At 38.1% G+C, this 17151-nt stretch overlaps 1 protein-coding gene across 1 annotated transcript in view; it reads left to right on the plus strand.

The window, feature by feature from the left end:
- SUSD1 (sushi domain containing 1) overlaps nucleotides 1-17151 on the plus strand; it is a 334279-nt gene that overhangs the window by 26456 nt on the left and 290672 nt on the right. The window contains exons 2-3 of the mRNA XM_078152858.1: nucleotides 11822-11935; nucleotides 13446-13601. Of these exons, the coding sequence (XP_078008984.1) occupies nucleotides 11822-11935; nucleotides 13446-13601 (270 nt within the window). The remainder of the gene's footprint in view (nucleotides 1-11821; nucleotides 11936-13445; nucleotides 13602-17151) is intronic.

The following is a 17151-nucleotide window of genomic DNA, read 5'->3' on the forward strand; positions in this document are numbered from 1 at the left end:
ATTTTTTGAAAATGAAAAATTCTATAATAGATTACATCTTTAGAGTTCCAGTTGACTACAAGGGGCAGAGAATTGTGCTTATTATTTGTCGACTATTAAAAAAAACACTTTAGATTTATTCAAAATACACTCTCTAAGGCTGTCTGTCCAAACGTATGCCTCCCATGCATATGATCAGATTATGTTTCTTTGCCAGATGGAACAACACAGATAACTTTGAGCTACTGATTACTAATATTAAATGAGTGAGGCATAAAAACAGGAGACATGATTTTGCTAAACGTGTTTTCTACTGTCATGGAGATCGTCTTGTGAAAGGTTGATATAGAAGAGGGGTATTATGCTGATTATGTCAAGGCCTGGATCATAGCAGGGTCTCCTAAAATAAAATCCATAAGTACTCAAGAGTACAGCCTGATTATCCACATAGTAAAAACCAAGTGGATAAAGAATCTTTTATCTAGATAATGATATGTAATTGGATAGGTTCTCTCTCTCTCTCTCTCTCTCTCTCTCTCTCTCTCTCTCTCTCTCTCTCTCTCTCTCTTTCTTTCTCTTTCTTCTGTCCCCCCCTCCCCCAAATACTTTTGAGGGATATTGAGAGCTGGGCCTAGAAATGATTTGAAAGAAAAATGAGGTGGATTGCATATGGAAAATTGTACATTCAATGACCCCAAGCTTCTTTCTGAAACAAAAATCCATCTTTTTAATATTGCTATTTCTCCAGTGTTTCTATATGGCTATAAAACATGGAATACTACAGTCTCCAAAGAGTAAAAATTGTTGGTTATCCAAAGCCTAGTGAAAAGGTGATGATGGTTATACCATATTACCAATAAGAAACTGTGTTTGTGAGGTATCCACATTGCTGAGATCACAGATCCATTAAAGGATTGAAGCACAATAATAGTAACATTTCAACAAATATCATTAAGCACTTCTCAGGTACAAGGCATTAAACAAGACCCTCAAGAGCTAGTACTGTTGTTGTTGTTGTTGACTTTGTTTTTAAGTCGTGTCAGACTCTCTGTAACCTCATTTGGGGTATTCTTGGCAAAGATACTGGAGTGGTTTGCCATTTCTTTCTCCAGTTCATTTTACAGATGAGGAAACTGAGGCAAACAAGGTTCAGTGACTTGCCCAGGTCCCACAGCTAGTAAGTATCTGAGGTCAGATTTGAACTCATGAAGATGAGTCTTCCTGACTCCAGGCCTGGTGCTCTATTCACTGTGCCATCTAGCTGCCCTTGCTAATACTTTAATGAGGATAAATCATGCACATAAATAATTATAGAGAGACAGGATAAGTATTTAACAATAATGGGTAAATCACAAGTAGACACTCACTGTCGCCAGGCCCTGTACCTAGTGCTGAACATAGCAGGTCAGACAGTCCCTACCCTCAAGAAGCTTCCCTCTAACAGGGAAAGATAACATGCAGGGAGAGACTAAAAAGGTGAGAGAAGTTATATCTATGTGGGAGTATGGTGAGGAGACAGTGGGAAGTGACGTGGAGGACCCTGGAAAGATAAGTACAAAAACTGCCCCTATCAGAGTACACACACACACACACACACTTTAGAGAAAAACTATAATATAATGTAACATATTAATTAAAATGAATTAAAATTAAATATGTAACATTTATTTAACATCTCTATCATAACATATTTAACATATTTATCTAACATATATTTAATATCATATATAATTTGTCATATTCATATTAAACATTACATACTATTATATGTATATGTTATATAACATATAATTATGATATAATATATAAAATGTATTAATAAAAGAAAAGAAATTAATTTAAATTAATTACATTAAAATTAATTTATAATTAATATAATTTAAATGATTATAATATTTTTGTAGATAGACATTGAAAGTGATTACCTATACATAGCCACGTGCATGTTTAAATATCATACAGGATTTGTGAAAGCCTTTTCATGTTTCAAAAATACTTTTACTTAAATTTCTTGAGAAATGGCATTTTCTTAACTACATTCTTATCCTGTTGTAAAAATCAGTATAACTAGACAAATATTAGATATTTTAAAATCAAACAAACAGTACTTTTTCTTTTTTTTTAAGTTTGATATCAACCAAACTTGGAATTCTGCAGACACTACAGATTTGAGTACTCTGAGAAATTTGCTCAGATCCCAAGGCCCCTCCATTATAGTTTTGTTAGAGTTGACACATTCCCCGTCACTACTGAAGTGTAGCGAGGTTGTGTATTTAACTTTGTTTAATGTGGGTATGAGGCCTTGGTAAAGGCCCTGGCAGCCATTGTTAGACTGTGTTCTGGGCTTCTGGGAAATGTTTTGTTAACTGTCCATGAACAAGCTGTGTGTCACATCTTAGCCACGGGGCAGGACTTTGTGACCCAGCAGTCTGGCATGCATGACCTAGTATGAGTGGAGAAGGTTAGAGGAAGATAGCCCAGGAATGGCTAGGTAGCCTTAGAGAGACAGCACACCTAAAGGATAGAGAGCCAGCCTTGGAGTCAGGGAGACCTGGTATCAAGTCCTACTTCTGACATCCAACTCTAGATTTTGTGATCCTCTGGTCCTATGGTACACTGGCTGTGTGGCCCTGGGCAACTATTAGTGTCCACAGGCTATTCTCTAAGGCTATTAGACAATTGTCGATGTTCATTGGCATTGGTGAGGGAGTTTCTTCCATCAATGAAATCATGACTCCATTTAAAAAAGGAGAAGGGAGAGAGTTGATACTTGATATGACAGGTAGAGAGACAGTCTCGCAGTAATGAGTTGATGTGTCAGTAGAGAAAGGGCCAGAGGCAAGTAAGGATGTGTGACACAGTCCAAATTCAGCACACTGGACTATTGAGGGTAGGTAAGGCGGGCATAAGAGCAGAGGCAAAAGCAGAGGGGAAAAGGATGAATCCCTACTTAGTATGCTTTAGCTTCATGGAGGAATAATCCACAGAGTAGCTGCCTTTGTGGTCAAGTGCCTTGGACTGGTCACAATTGTGATCTCTGACTCAGGTTCATTAGTGCTGCTAATGAGCTGTATTGGACGTGTAATTGTAAGGTGGGGTGGGGCTGTATAGTGAGATCTTGGACCAAGGCCACTCTCCTCCCTCCCACGCCCTGCCTGAGTCATTGCCCAGTGTTAGGAGGTCTGGCACTGCTGCAGAAATGTGAAATGAGTGGATAAAGGTACTGAGAAGCAACATAAAGGTGTTAATTAGCAAGCCTGAGTGAGTAGGAGCTTGAAGGCTTTGAAAAAGCCTTAGATATATAATGGCTGTATTTAAAAATACTAAGAATGTGAGAACAAGTCCCTTCTTACCATGACAGAAATTGTTATTGTTATTGTATATGTTAAGGGATTTTTTTCTTCTATTATCAACCTGTAATGAGAGAATTTTGGAAAGTCACTTCCCTAGGGTTGAGGACACATGTGAGAGGAGAGAGAGAGAGAGAGAGAGAGAGAGAGAGAGAGAGAGAGAGAGAGAGAGAGAGAGAGAGAGAGAGAGAGAGAGAGAGGAGCCTAGAACACTATATTTCAGGCATCTGAAGGTACCTGAAAATGTTTTAGGCCCGTGGTAAGTCATCTCTGATCATCAATGAGTTCAAATCTGGCCTCAAACTAGCTCTGTGATTCTGGGCAAGTTACTTAACCCAGTTTGCCTCAGTTCCTCATCTATAAAATGAGTTGGAGAAGGAAATGGCAAACCACTACAGTGTCTTTGCCTAGAAAACCCCAAATAGGGTCACAGAGAGTTGGACATGATTGAAAGGACTCTATAACAATGAAAAGAGGTCTGTGAGTCTGAAAATGGGAATTTAGTGAGAGATCCAGTAGGAAGTGGGGTCTTTTAAAGAGACAAAAAGAGAAGTCCTGATAGTTTAAAGGATACAATACAGACAGGTTCTAGGAATCATTGGGGCATATAGCCAAAGAAGAGACTAGGCTCAGATTGTTGAGGTTTAGGGGTTCTGGGACCCTGAAATAGTGATGCAGGTCCTGCCTCAAATGAATTTAACCCAAGTTTTCTTTCAGCCAAAGACAAGGTTTATTAGAACATTGATAGAGGTGGGCAAGATTTTAAGAATCCACCCTATTGGCCAGATTTTAAGAATCTGAGCCTTGGCCAGACTCTTAAGGAATCTGAGCATTTGTGATGCTTGTATTGACAAGTGGGCCTGATTGAATCTGAGTACTTTAATGGAGGCAAGATTGATCTTTTATATATAAGACTGTGGGAACAGAGAAGGATTTTAGATGGAAACGCCAGAGACTTCACCATGTGGGAAAATTCAAGGAAGTTGGTGTGTGTGTGGGGAGGATTTCCAGAGCCTATACCCCATCAAGATTCTAGTTTAAAATGAAAGGTCTATTTGGACCTTTTTTGGTCCAAATCTTTTGGGGTCAGGACTGGGTCTCAGTAGTCTTTGCTTGCTTGACACAGTTGAACAAAGAAGTGTTTAATAAATGTTGGTAGAATGAAAAAAACAGCTTTACCAAAGGGTCAAAGCAGTATTAAGTGGCTGACAAATATTACTTCATTTACTCACATGGTAATAAGCACTTTGTAAATGTTAAAACCCTACGTGAATGTGTGTACCATCTAGGATATCTCTTTACACATTTTTGTTGTTGTTCAGTCATGTCTGACTCTTAAGTGGGGTTTTCTTGGCAAAGATACTGAAGTGGTTTGTCATTTCCTTCTCCAGTGTGTCCCCATTTTACAAATGAGGAACTGAGGCAAATAGGGGTTAAATGACTTGCTCAGTGTCTGAGACTAGATTTGAACTCAGATCTTCCTGATTCCAGCCTCATGAGGCTCCATCCACTGCATCACCTAGCTACCCTCTCTACCCATAGACATAAGGAAAAGCTAACCTAAGTTTGAGGTACCTACTCAATACCATAGCTTAAAAGCTCCCACCAATGTATTTACCTTTTCTAGCTAGCCAGAGGCCATATTTGCTAAAAGAGAGAGAGAGAGAGATTTAATCAGTGACCTAACAAAGGGACAAGTGGTTCCTTTCCTCTCATGAACATTGTATGGTGTGGTTTGCCCATCGTTTTTTTGAAGAGGACCATGACATCAGGGAGAAGATGACATAGCTTGCAATTGAATTGGATTTGAGTGATGGAGGGCTATGCAAAGTCACCAGCCTCACTTTCTCCTCTGGAGCCATTTGTGTCTAGTGGCCAGATATCAATCAGGGCAACTGGAGATGGCCCTTGTTTACCCATAGGTTATCACACCACCAATAACGAAAATGCAAGTGTTGGGAACCTGTGTATCCAAGGTACTATGATATAGAAAAAGTTTGAGAGACACAATTTCTGGATAATTAATCATTTTATTAATAATGCTAGCAAATTGTTAATAAAAGGGGTTAGTGACACTCTGGAATATTGAAAACCAGTCATAGAACCCATTCAATGCTTATATGCTCTTGGAAGAGTGGGTATTCCTGAGGGTGGAAATCAACTCTGATTGGTTATGAGGGACTTTTGAGTGACTTTGATCATGCCCCTAGCCTTGGGCAATTTAATCAAAGAATTTATCCCTACCCAAATCTGAGTAGAACACAATGAGTTTTCCCATATGGGTGGGTCTGAACAAGACTGAGGAGAAAGTCAGTCCAAACTCACTATTAGCAATGTCTTTCAGGCACTGGCTTGTAGAGGTTTCAGAAAAGGATAAATCCTCTGTCTTCCTGATATTAACAATTAGTTATTTAATGATCATTTCTTTCAGTACACTTATGAAGGATATACATATCAGGACAGACCAGGGCATGTGCTTTAGAGGCCATGTCTATAAACATATATGTGGCCAGGGCAATTCACACTTCTGAAAACGCAGAGTTACTGATAATATACTGGTAATGACGGGGTACAGCACTGGGAAACTCCCCCCACCAACTTTCCTTGAGTCTTCTTTTCCCATATGGTCAAGTGTCTGGTGTTTGCCTGAGGCATCAACTCTTCCCAGTTAATTACTTGCCTTTTCATTGTCTGCACCTGGCCCCACCCTAGACCTCCATAGATCCTGTCTAGAGCCCAGTCTTCTTGGCCACATGGTCCAGGTCCTTCTCTGTTACTTCACAGTCACCTCAGACTACTTGGGCACTCCAGATCCCTCCCATAGCCTTTCTGTATATAAGGTCCATCTTGGCCTCCATTAAAGAGCTCAGATTCTTAAAATCTGGCCAGTAGTGCAGACTCACTGGGAATCTCGCTCGCCCGTGTTCTAATAAACCTTGTCTTTGGCTGAAAGAAGGCTTGGGTTGAACTCCTTCGGGTGTGTTGCTATTTTGGGGTCCCAACACCCCTAGACCTCAACAGTAACATTGTGTTTCTCTCTGCTTACTTTGCTGGTCATTGTCTCCACTTTCTGTCATGTTTCTGCTTATTTCTGTCGGTCTTATGGTCACTGGGCTGTTCCCTGCTACCATATGTTGATTTCAGCTCACTATCTTTGTGCTGGTTTCTGTGAGGCTTCTACTCAATACTCTCAGCCAAGGAAGGAGGCTGACCTCCTCTTTTATCCCCCTACTCCATCACTTCCCACCCCAACTTGGGGTCTAGTAGGCTTTATAAATTTTTTTATTGATGCCTTTAAAGAAAAAACACTGTCACATCTTAGTAAACTCTCCTTATAAGGAAGCTATGTTGAACAAAAACGTCACAGAAACCACATTTGATACTATATGCAACATTTTATACCTATGATGGTCTAGGAGGTTTTCCAACTACTGATGTGTCTCATACACATCTTCCTCTGATTCAGGGGCTGGGGGAGAGACTGTTATATTCAAGACTTCTCTTCTGATAAGTGATTGTTGAAAGTAGAAACCAAATTCACCCATACCTTACCCTCTATTATTTTCTGTTCTTGGCTGCTGTGAGCTCTGGGTCTGGTTCAGAGAAGGATATTCTGTCTTCTTTATTGTCTTCTTTCACCTGGCTCTGAATTCCCATGAACCTCTGATGTCATTCATTACCTTAAAGATAATGTTGTTACTTTTGTGGTGGTGGGTTGATAGACACCTCAGTTAACATATCTATCTATCTATCTATCTATCTATCTATCTATCTATCTATCTATCTATCTATCTATGCCTATATATGGATACCTACTATGTATACAATGTATACTAAAAGTCCAACAAAGAACTTTCTCCTTTAAGATGCTTTTTTTTTTCACTCTGAAATTTTCAGTAGCATAAAATTGCAACCATAGAGGGGAATACCATGTTTATCTCTGTATGTCCTGCTATCTTCCAACTCTTCCTTACCTCTAGCTACAGGAAATCGGTGAAAGTACCTATTAACAAGATTGTTCTTAGGAAATCTAATATGGTTCCACTATACATAGTGGGATGCTATAAATCCTCTAGCTTAGTCCTCCTTTCTCCTTCCTTCCTTCTCTTCTTATACTTAACCTATGCCAAATAGTTGAATTCTGTGGATCTCCACTCAGGATGAGATCTCTTCCAAAGGAGATCTCTTGGGAGATGAAATGGCTCTTATTTGGTGGGGAGGAGCTATTGCCTTCTAGGTCTTTCCAGGCCAGATTTTGTCAACAGCTTCTGGAAACTGTATTCCCAGACTGACTTCCCTTCACCCGTGCTACATTCAAGACAAATTGGCCCATTTATGATTCTTAGCTGATATCCCAGCTCATGATTCTCTACCTTTACTTAGACATGCATCATGCTTGTGATGTTCCCCTTCCTCACTCTTCTGCCTCTTAGAATCCCTAGCCCCTTTGAGGCTCATTCCAGGTGCCACTTGCTCTAGGAAGTTTTTCTGGATCCATGCTCCCCCTCCACTAGTTATTAGTACTCTGTTTACTTTGTATATATTTTGTAGTTAATTATCTCAAAGTGTCATTCCAGTAGAACATGAGATTCTTGAAAGAAGAAACTATTATTTTGTCTATGTATCCCCAGTGTCTTGCATATAGTAGGTATTTAATGAATGCTTCTATCACTAACACTACCTACCTCCATGGCAAATCTCTACCATCTCCAGAAGAGAGCCCTCTTTTGTAGCAAATGTAGTCAAGCAAAGCAAATTTGTATTGTTTTGGTTCCATTTGAAAACATGTTTCATTTCACATCTACAATCCACTAAGATGTGGCTCTATTATTGGTCTTCTGGAGTTGTGATTGGTGATTGCATTAATCAATATTCTTAAGTATTTCAGAATAATTTTTCTTTACAATATTATGATACTGGTATATATAGCTATAAATAGTTCTCTTGGTTTGGCTCATTTCACTCTCCATCAGTTCATAAATGTCTTCTCAGGTTTCTTGGAATCTGTCCCTTTCATTTTTTATGGCAAATAATATTCTGCCATATTGATATAGCACAGTTTGTTCAGACATTGCCCATTTGTAGATTCCCACTTTTCTTCAGTTCTTTGCTACAACAAAAAGTGCTCTATAAATATTTTTGTACATACGGGTCCTTCCCTTCTTTCTTTGATTTCTTGGACGTAAAAGACCAGTTGTGGCATGGTGGGGTTAGAGGAGATACTCAGGGGCAGCTAGGTGGCACAGTGGATAGAGCACTGGCCCTGAAATCAGGAGAACCTGAGTTCAAATCCAGCCTCAGACCAAACACTTGACACTTACCAGCTGTGTGACCCTGGGCAAGTCACTTAACCCCAACAGCCTTAAAAAAAAATAGAGGAGATACTCAGTTTCACAACTTTTTGGGTGTAGTTACAAGTTACTTTTACTTTACAGGTCAACAAATAGCACATTGATTTGCTTGTCTTCCCACATTCCTTCCAACAATTGCCATTTTTTTTGGTCATTTAAAAAATTTGATATTTATGAAGTGGAACCTCAGAGTTACTTCAATGTGCATTTCTCTTATTGCTAGTGATTTGGGGCATTTTTATGTGGTTTTTGAGAGCCTGCAATTCTTCTTTTATGAAGCACTGGTTCATGTTCTTTAAACATTTATGTATTGGGAATGACTCTTGTTCATATATATGCATGTGAATACATATGTGTATAAATAGGTGTACATATATATTTGTGTGTGTACATATGTGTATTTATACACACACACAAATACATATATAAGTATCATTTCCCTCTAGATCTTGGATATCAGACCTTTATCAGAGAAATTTGCTGCAAATATTTTCTCCAGTTAATTTTCCCCCTTCTAATTCTAACTGCACTGCATTTATTTGTATAAAAACTTTCAATTTTATGTAATCAAAATTGTCCATTTTATATCCTTCAGGGTCTCTATTCTTTGTTTGATCAAGAACTCTTCCTTTCTCCACGATTGTGAAAGGTATCTCCTTCCACTCTCGTCTAATTTGCTAATTGTGATCTGATCTTTTATATCTGGGTCATGCAATCACTTGTAATTTATTGTGGTATGTAGTATAAGATGTTGATCTAAACATTATTTTTCTTGGACTGTTTTCCAATTTTCCCAACTGTTTTTTTTTTAAATAATTTTTGCTTCTGGAATGCTATGCTACTTTGTTCAGTTGCTTTTGTGTTCCATTGATTAATTATCTTACTTTTTTATTCAGTACCAAACAGTTTGCTACTTTGCATTATGGTTAGAGATTTGGTACTGGTAGACCTCTTTCTTTCCTACTTTCTTGTAATTTCCTTTGAGATTCTTGACTTCTTATTACTTTAGTTGAATTTTATTATATTATCATTACATAATTTATTATGATTTTATTATAGAACTATGTCATTGTCTTTTAAGTTATCCTTTAGTAATTTAGGTGGTATTGTTATTTTATTTGTATGTTCAAACCATGAAAAAGTAATATTTTTCCAATTATCTGATATTTATCTGATAAAATAATCTATTTCTGTAAAGTGTTTTATAGAACTTGAAAGAGTAAACGCAGGCAAAGAAGAAATAAAATTATGACTTTTGCAGATGATAAGATGGCATACAAGAAAACCCTAGAGATTCAATTAAAATAGAGAAATTAATAGCTCCAGCAAGTTGGAAGATGAAATCTATGAAATGCATCAGAATTTCTGTTTATTACCAATAAAACCCTGTAGAATTAGAAAACAAAATTACATCTAAGATAGCTATTGGAAATGTAAAATATCTGGGAGTTCATTGAGGCACATAAAAATTAAATGAATAGGGCTAGAAATTATTATTAGACATGTGATTTCATGGATATTTGGATGAGGAAACTCTCTCTACCAAGGCAAATTAGCTCTTTCTTTGCAATTTATCATCTTAGAGCTTTACCTAGAGTATTAGGGAATTAGGTAGCTTTTAATTCAGGTCTTCCTAATTTCAATGCCAGCTCTCCATCCATCACATGCAGCCTCTCCCTCTCTGAAAAATGGTGGAAGTAATGCTTATTCCTTCTGCCTGACATGATATGTTACTTTTTGTTGTAAGGTTTATCTTTTGCGTTTTGGGATATCACATACTGTGACTTCTTTGTACTAATTGTTGATGAGTCTTGTGTGATACTAACTTTGATTCCTTTTTTCTTTCTTACTGCTTTCAGTATTATTTCTTTGACTTGGAAGCTCTGGATTTTGGCAGTGTCATTTCTGGGTATTTTAAGGGTGGGTTTTCTTTCAGGAGATGATTAGCGCATTTTTTTTGGTTTTGATTCTAATAGATATGGACAGTTTTCTTTGATAATTTCTTGAAATGTGATGTCCTGGTTTTCATATATATTGTCTTTTCTTGACCTGTTTTCCAGATCACTTTTCTTGGGGATAGTAAGTATCTTGTATTTCTTTCTATTTTCCTAATCTTTTGACTATTGTAATTCTTATTTCACAGAGTGATTGAGTTTTCTTTACTGTATATTTTTCAGGGAGTCCATTATTTGGGTAAGATTTTCTTACTTTCTATTCTAAGCAATTTATTCTCTTTTCCATTTTTTCCCCTTCTGAATCCTCCTTTCATTTCTAATTTCATATATTTTTTTAATCTTGGGGTTTTGTGTGTGTGTGTGTGTGTGTGTGTGTGTGTGTGTGTGTGTGTGTGTGTGTGTGTTTTGCAACTGCTGTTTTAGTCTTTGTGGCTAAATCATTATTTTCCTCTTTGAAGCTCTTCCTATAATTGTTGTGAGGTTCTTCTCTTCTTTTGGGTTTATTTCTTGAACTTATCTTATCCCATAGTATTTCTTCATTGTGTTTGGTGTCTTCTGTTACTGATCTCAAAGAACTTACATTCTAGGTGGGAAAGGGACTTTAACACATGTATGCATGTGTTAAACACATGTATGCATCAAGGCAGAATATAAATATGATACAAAAGAGGCATCAAGTGTAGTGTTAGTTTCTAATGGTAATTAGTAGCCTGGTTGATGTCTTGGTTTTGTATTAAAAATATGGATGAGAGTTTTTTTAATTAGAAATATGTCATTGAGACCTAGGCCTATTTTCAGGCAGTAGTAATTCATACTTACCATAGAAAGAGTAGTCTTGATTTCCCTCACGTTGCCTTTGAGGTAATTTCCCATTTCTGATCCTTACTGGTGCATTTTCCAGCTTGGCTCCTAATACCCAGCCACGGTTTGACACGTGCTTCTTAAGCACTTATCATAAGAATGTTCCCCCAGCAACATAGTGGTAAATGTAGAATTCCATCACAGCAAAAAGATGCTTCTCCTTCACCCCTTCCAAACTTTTGTTTACTTATAGAGAGTAGCAGACAGTGCTAGAGAAGTCAGTTTTGCTCAATTATACATAATTCTGGTGCCTATTTGTAGGGAATCACAAGCTAACTTGTTACAGGTATTTTTCTCTTCCTTAAAGATATGATACATGATTCAGTTTCAGATGTCTGTGCCACTTGTCACGTACATGCCACCTGTCAGAAGATAGATGGGAAGGAGATCTGTATCTGCAATTATGGATTTGTGGGCAATGGAAGAACCCAATGTCATGGTAAGTCCTGAATTTTCTAATGTTGAAGAGTTGAAAAGGAGGAGAATGTTCGTATAATCACAGAATAATAGGAATAGAAGAGGCCCAAGAGAACCACTGGGCCCATCCCCTCATTTTACACATGAGAAAACTGAGGCCTATAGAGGGGAAGGGATTTATGGTTGCTTTCCTAGTCCAGGAGTGTTGGACAGCTGGGTTTGTTCATGTCAGGTTGGGTAAAATCCTCTTTATTCTTAAGTGAAAACTTTTAAAGAATATTCCTAATGATAAGTTTTATATTCTGGAGGGGCAAGGGAAGACAGCATGGTCTAGTGGAAGGAGAACTGAAATTACAGTCATAACATATGGATTTGAATCCTGGATCTTCCACTTGAAAGCTGTGTGATCTTGGCAAAGTCACTTTATTTCTGTGTGCTTACTTTCCTCGTATATATATAAAGAAGGATGGTGGAAACAGATATTTTCTGAGGTTTCTTAACTCCAAATTCTATGGAATAAATCTCCCATTATGAAGTCCAATTTTTAGCTTAAAAAAAGCTTGAATTCCATTTCCTCAAAGTGATAGGAAGGTAGTGAATAACTAATTTCTCATCCTATATAAAGAAAAATGAGTTGGAACAAGACAGAGTAATTGCATCATGGAATGTCAGCATTAGAAAGAACCTCAGAGATGAACTACTTCAACCCCTATATGGGGCAAGGATCGCCTCTACAACATATGTGATCAATTTAATGACAAACATTTATTAAGCACCTATTGTGTGTAAGGCACTGTTTTAGGCACTGTAGATACAAGAATTAGAATGATCTAGGACCCACCCTAAAGAAACTTACATTCTTACATTGGGGACACTATATGTAAACATGTGTACACATACGTATTATATACACACATACTCACACATACATACACATAAGCATAATCCAAGGTCAGGAGGGAAAGGATATAAAAGAATGATCCAGATACTAGATTCTAGGAAAATATGAGGTCAGTGATCAATTAGCCTCTGCTTGAAGGCCACTAAGGATGGGAAACTCATTAACACCTGTGAGGTAGCTCCCTTTATTTTTGGACAGCTCTAATTATTTAGAAGTTTTTCCTTTATATTGAGCTAAACCCTGTCTTCCTGTAATTTTGCCCCATCCATGGGTCCTACATCTCCTCTCTGGGGATAAGGAGAACAAAATTTTGCTGGGCTTCATATTGCAGTGGCAAGAGTATTGGATTAGCAGTCAGACTACCTGTGCAACTTTGGGTGAGCCATTCAGCACCTCTGAGCCGCAGTTTTCTCATCTCTAATATTAGAGGATTGGACTAAATCATTGCAAAGCTCCTTTCCAAGAGAATCTATCATCCTGTGTCTAAACCCTTTCCACAAGAATTATTTCTCATATAGGCCATGAAAATAAAATGTTAGTAAACCCATCTTTGTGGTTCTAAATGCAGCATCACTGCACAGTATGTCTTTATAACCCCCTGTTTTTTTTGTGCATTGGAATGTGTCAACAGATAAAGATGAGTGTCAATTTGGAGACACTGTAGTCTGTGGGAACAAAACATCATGCCATAATACGCTTGGAGGCTTTTATTGCATTTGTCTGGAAGGATATCAAGCAACAAACAACAAGAAGACATTCATTCCCAACGATGGCACTTTTTGTACAGGTAAATGAAGAACACTGGGTGAGAAGCTTAGGGGAGATATGGGAATGAAAGAAAATAGAAGCAGGTGTTGTTCTTCAGTGTTAAGGTTTTCTCCCCCATCTTCCATTCCTGCAAGTAGGAACAAATGACTGTAATTCCGTGGGGTCTATTTACCACCATCAGGAAAGGTTTGGAATCTAACCTGGGGGTTGTTAGGATGTCAGCGTGGAAGTGGTTATGCAGACTGTGTGAGTTCCAGGTAAGCATTTTCAGCTTTGTATAGATGTGAATTAAATGGTAAGAAAATTAGTTCAGGAGAGAGTGGCAACTGAAGGCTTGAACATCAGGCGTACACTTGGAAGGAACCCAATGGAAGGATGAGAGATTGGACTGAAGATTGCCTTGGAGCATCTTTTTCTCCTCCTCTCACCAACTCTTCATTCTCCTTTGTATGAACAATAATGAAAAGCTCAAAGATCATCTTTCATCTAGTACAACTTAATTGTGTCATTGTGTAGCTGTGCTCACTTCTGGGTTTCTGTTTGTTCATTTTTTTCTTTTTTCTTTTTGGTTAGGCGGTGGGGTTAAAGTGACTTGCCCAGGGTCACACAGCTAACAAGTGTTATGTGTCTGAGGCTGGATTTGAACTCAGGTCCTCCTGAATCCAGGGCCACTGCTCTATCCACTGCACCACCTAGCTGCCCCCTTGGGGTTTCTGTTATGGAAGGAGATGCACCTTAATAAGTTGAGGATCCATATACTTTGGCTTTGTTGCTGAATCACAATACATGGGAGCTCCCAGAAGCTTCTACACCTTGTGGAGCATTGTAGATGCTGGAAGCATGGGAGTGATACTTTGGGGATCATCTTGAGGGGATCTGAGAGGCAGCTGTGGTATAGTTGATAAATGTATTGGCTTTGGAGTCAGGAAGACCTGAGTTCAAATTCTACCTCTGATAACCACAGGCCCTGTGGCCCTAGGAAAGTCATTTAACCTCTTAGTGCTCTAGGCAAATCTAATTATAGATTAGATCTATGTTATATACTAATATATTTATTATACCTATATGACAAAAATAAAATATCTAAATTATATGTTTATAATAATATATAGTATATATTTAATGTTATAATATATAACAAAATTTTATATTAGATTTACATACATCAAATTATAAATTACAGGAAAAGGTGTGTACCTGCATTAAAAGAGGGAATTTCTTCATCTGGGAGTTCCTTATATTAATGAAGCCACAGGTCTGGTCCTTTTCCTCTCCTATCTACTTTCATTTGGTTACTCTTAGGTCTCCACAAATGGTCAGGGAAACTGAAGCAAAAATAGAGTGTGTGTCCTTTCAGTGACTAGTTACCATGCCCCTTGAGTGTGGAGAAACACAGCTGGCATCTTGCAGTGCAAAGATGATCTCAAGAGGCTACCGCCACACCTGAGTTGGAAAGGAGAAAATTCTGTGCTATAATTAGGACTGGCATGCAGTAATAAAAGCTTTTAGACCTTCTGGCTCACCCTGTAATATGAGGGAAAATGGGAGGGAGGGAATACTAGGTAAGAGCTTTCAGCAGCTTAACTGTGGTGGTCTGTTGTTCTATTCTGCTTTCTCATGTTTGTTCTGGGTGATCCTGGCTGATAATCCTATAGAATGGGCAGCCAGGAGCTCACATGTTGTGTCTGTTCCCTTGGGTGTTTCTGTATGAGTCACTGGCAGTCATTGGCACTGATCCAGAGCCTACATGCAAAATATGTCTAAAAAAGGAAGGTATATGATGGGGGAGATTTGCCTATTCAATCTAAAATCTATTTATTCCTTAATTGAGCTCAATACCCACATCCCTCATAAGAGATAACCTTTGATGGGTTTCAGATAAGAAGATGCATGAGGGCATTCGGAGTTGGTTCATGGGTGGCATTTTGCTAATATTGAACTGACATCTTGGGATGTTGAATGGTATGTTCCAGAAATTGAGGTCAAATTGCTTACCTTCTCAAGGAAGGGGGGATAGGAAGGAGGGAGGGAGAGGATTTGGAAATAAAAAAAAAGAATGTTAAAATTTTTTTTACACATAATTGGGAAATATTTAATGAAATAAGTAAAAATATATTAAAATATTGTGTGTTCCTGGTCAACTTGTAGGAAGAAATTGAGTGAGGAAGAGAAATTTCAGTCTCTCCATGGCTTCTCTAGGCAAGGTATAGATTAAGAGCTAGAAGGAATTTTAAAGATCATCTAGTCCAGTCCCTCATTTTATAGAAGAGGAAACTGAAGTCCAGAGTGGTCAAGAGACTTACCCAAGGTCGCAAATGTCTCTAGGTACAGGTAAGAGATAGGTCAAATGCTCATCATTTTCAGTGTATTCACAATTATCCTGGAACCTGAATCATGTATTGTATCACTCTGGTTTTCTGTTTTGTTTGTGTGTGTGTGTGTGTGTGTGTGTGTGTGTGTGTGTGTGTGTGTGTGTGTGTGTTTGTGTTTTGTTTTTATGATAATGGTAAGGCACGAAAAGGAATCAACCAGGATTATGAGGGGTTCACATAGGTTTACTGAAGTGATTCTTAACCTTAAAATATGGCAGAGTTTTTAAAGTAATCAGAGAATAGAAAAGAAGAGAAGAAAGAACCAGGTTTTCAGTTCTTCCTTGACTGAAATGACAAGTTCTACTTATTTCATCCTTTTAACTGGTACCAAGGCATAGCAGGTACAATATGATTTACTCTTGGAATGAATATGGGAATTAGCTGAAATCCATGTCAGAATATCCTGAATGGCTTTGATAGCAAATGACTTTCCACTTAGCTGCACAAATGACTGGCTGTGAAATTCAACTTGGTGGTGAAAACAAAAAAGCAAACATAGCAAGAACTCAGATTCATGAAACTTACAAGACTTTATTTTATCCTCTTATGTTCCACTCAATTTGAGGCTTGCCATATATATAGAAGTATCATTTCTGAGGGGCCCTTGACCTTTTTTCCCCCCAAAGAGCTAACAAAACAGTGGAAGCTTTCTTTGTAGTTGGGGTTTTTGTTTTGTTAGGATATTTTAAAAGAGTTGAACGATTTTAAGATTGTTCTAGGGTCAGTGATTCTGTTGGGAAGAAAGAAGAAAAACCAGTTTCTTCATGGCTCAGATGCTTAAGGGGTGGCAAGTGATGGGATGTGTGAAATGGAGCTGAAGCTAAAATTGGAGGTAGGAGCTGCTTTTAGTTTAAAGTGACCACTCACTTACTAGCTGGGTGATCCTAGTCAAATCACTTAACCCTGGCTACCTCCATAGAAATAAAATAAAGTGACCGTGTTCATGTTCTGTCAGTCTGTAGAGTGGATTTAGGGTTCATGACAGAGTGGGAAAATGCTGGACTTGAAGTGAGAAGATCTAGATTTGAGTTCTAGATTTGATGTGAAGTGTGTGGAAGTGATTCCAGTTCTGAGCCTTAGTTTCTTCACCTATAAAGTAGGAGAATGATAATAATTGCAATAGCCACTTCACAGGTTTTAGTTCTATAGTGGCATAAGGGGCTCTATCCAGAAATGACTGTGATATAAAAACTGAAG

This window comes from Phascolarctos cinereus, unplaced genomic scaffold (assembly GCF_003287225.1).
Source record: "Phascolarctos cinereus isolate Bilbo 61053 unplaced genomic scaffold, phaCin_HiC Scaffold_4;HRSCAF=312, whole genome shotgun sequence".
NCBI lineage: Eukaryota > Metazoa > Chordata > Mammalia > Diprotodontia > Phascolarctidae > Phascolarctos > Phascolarctos cinereus.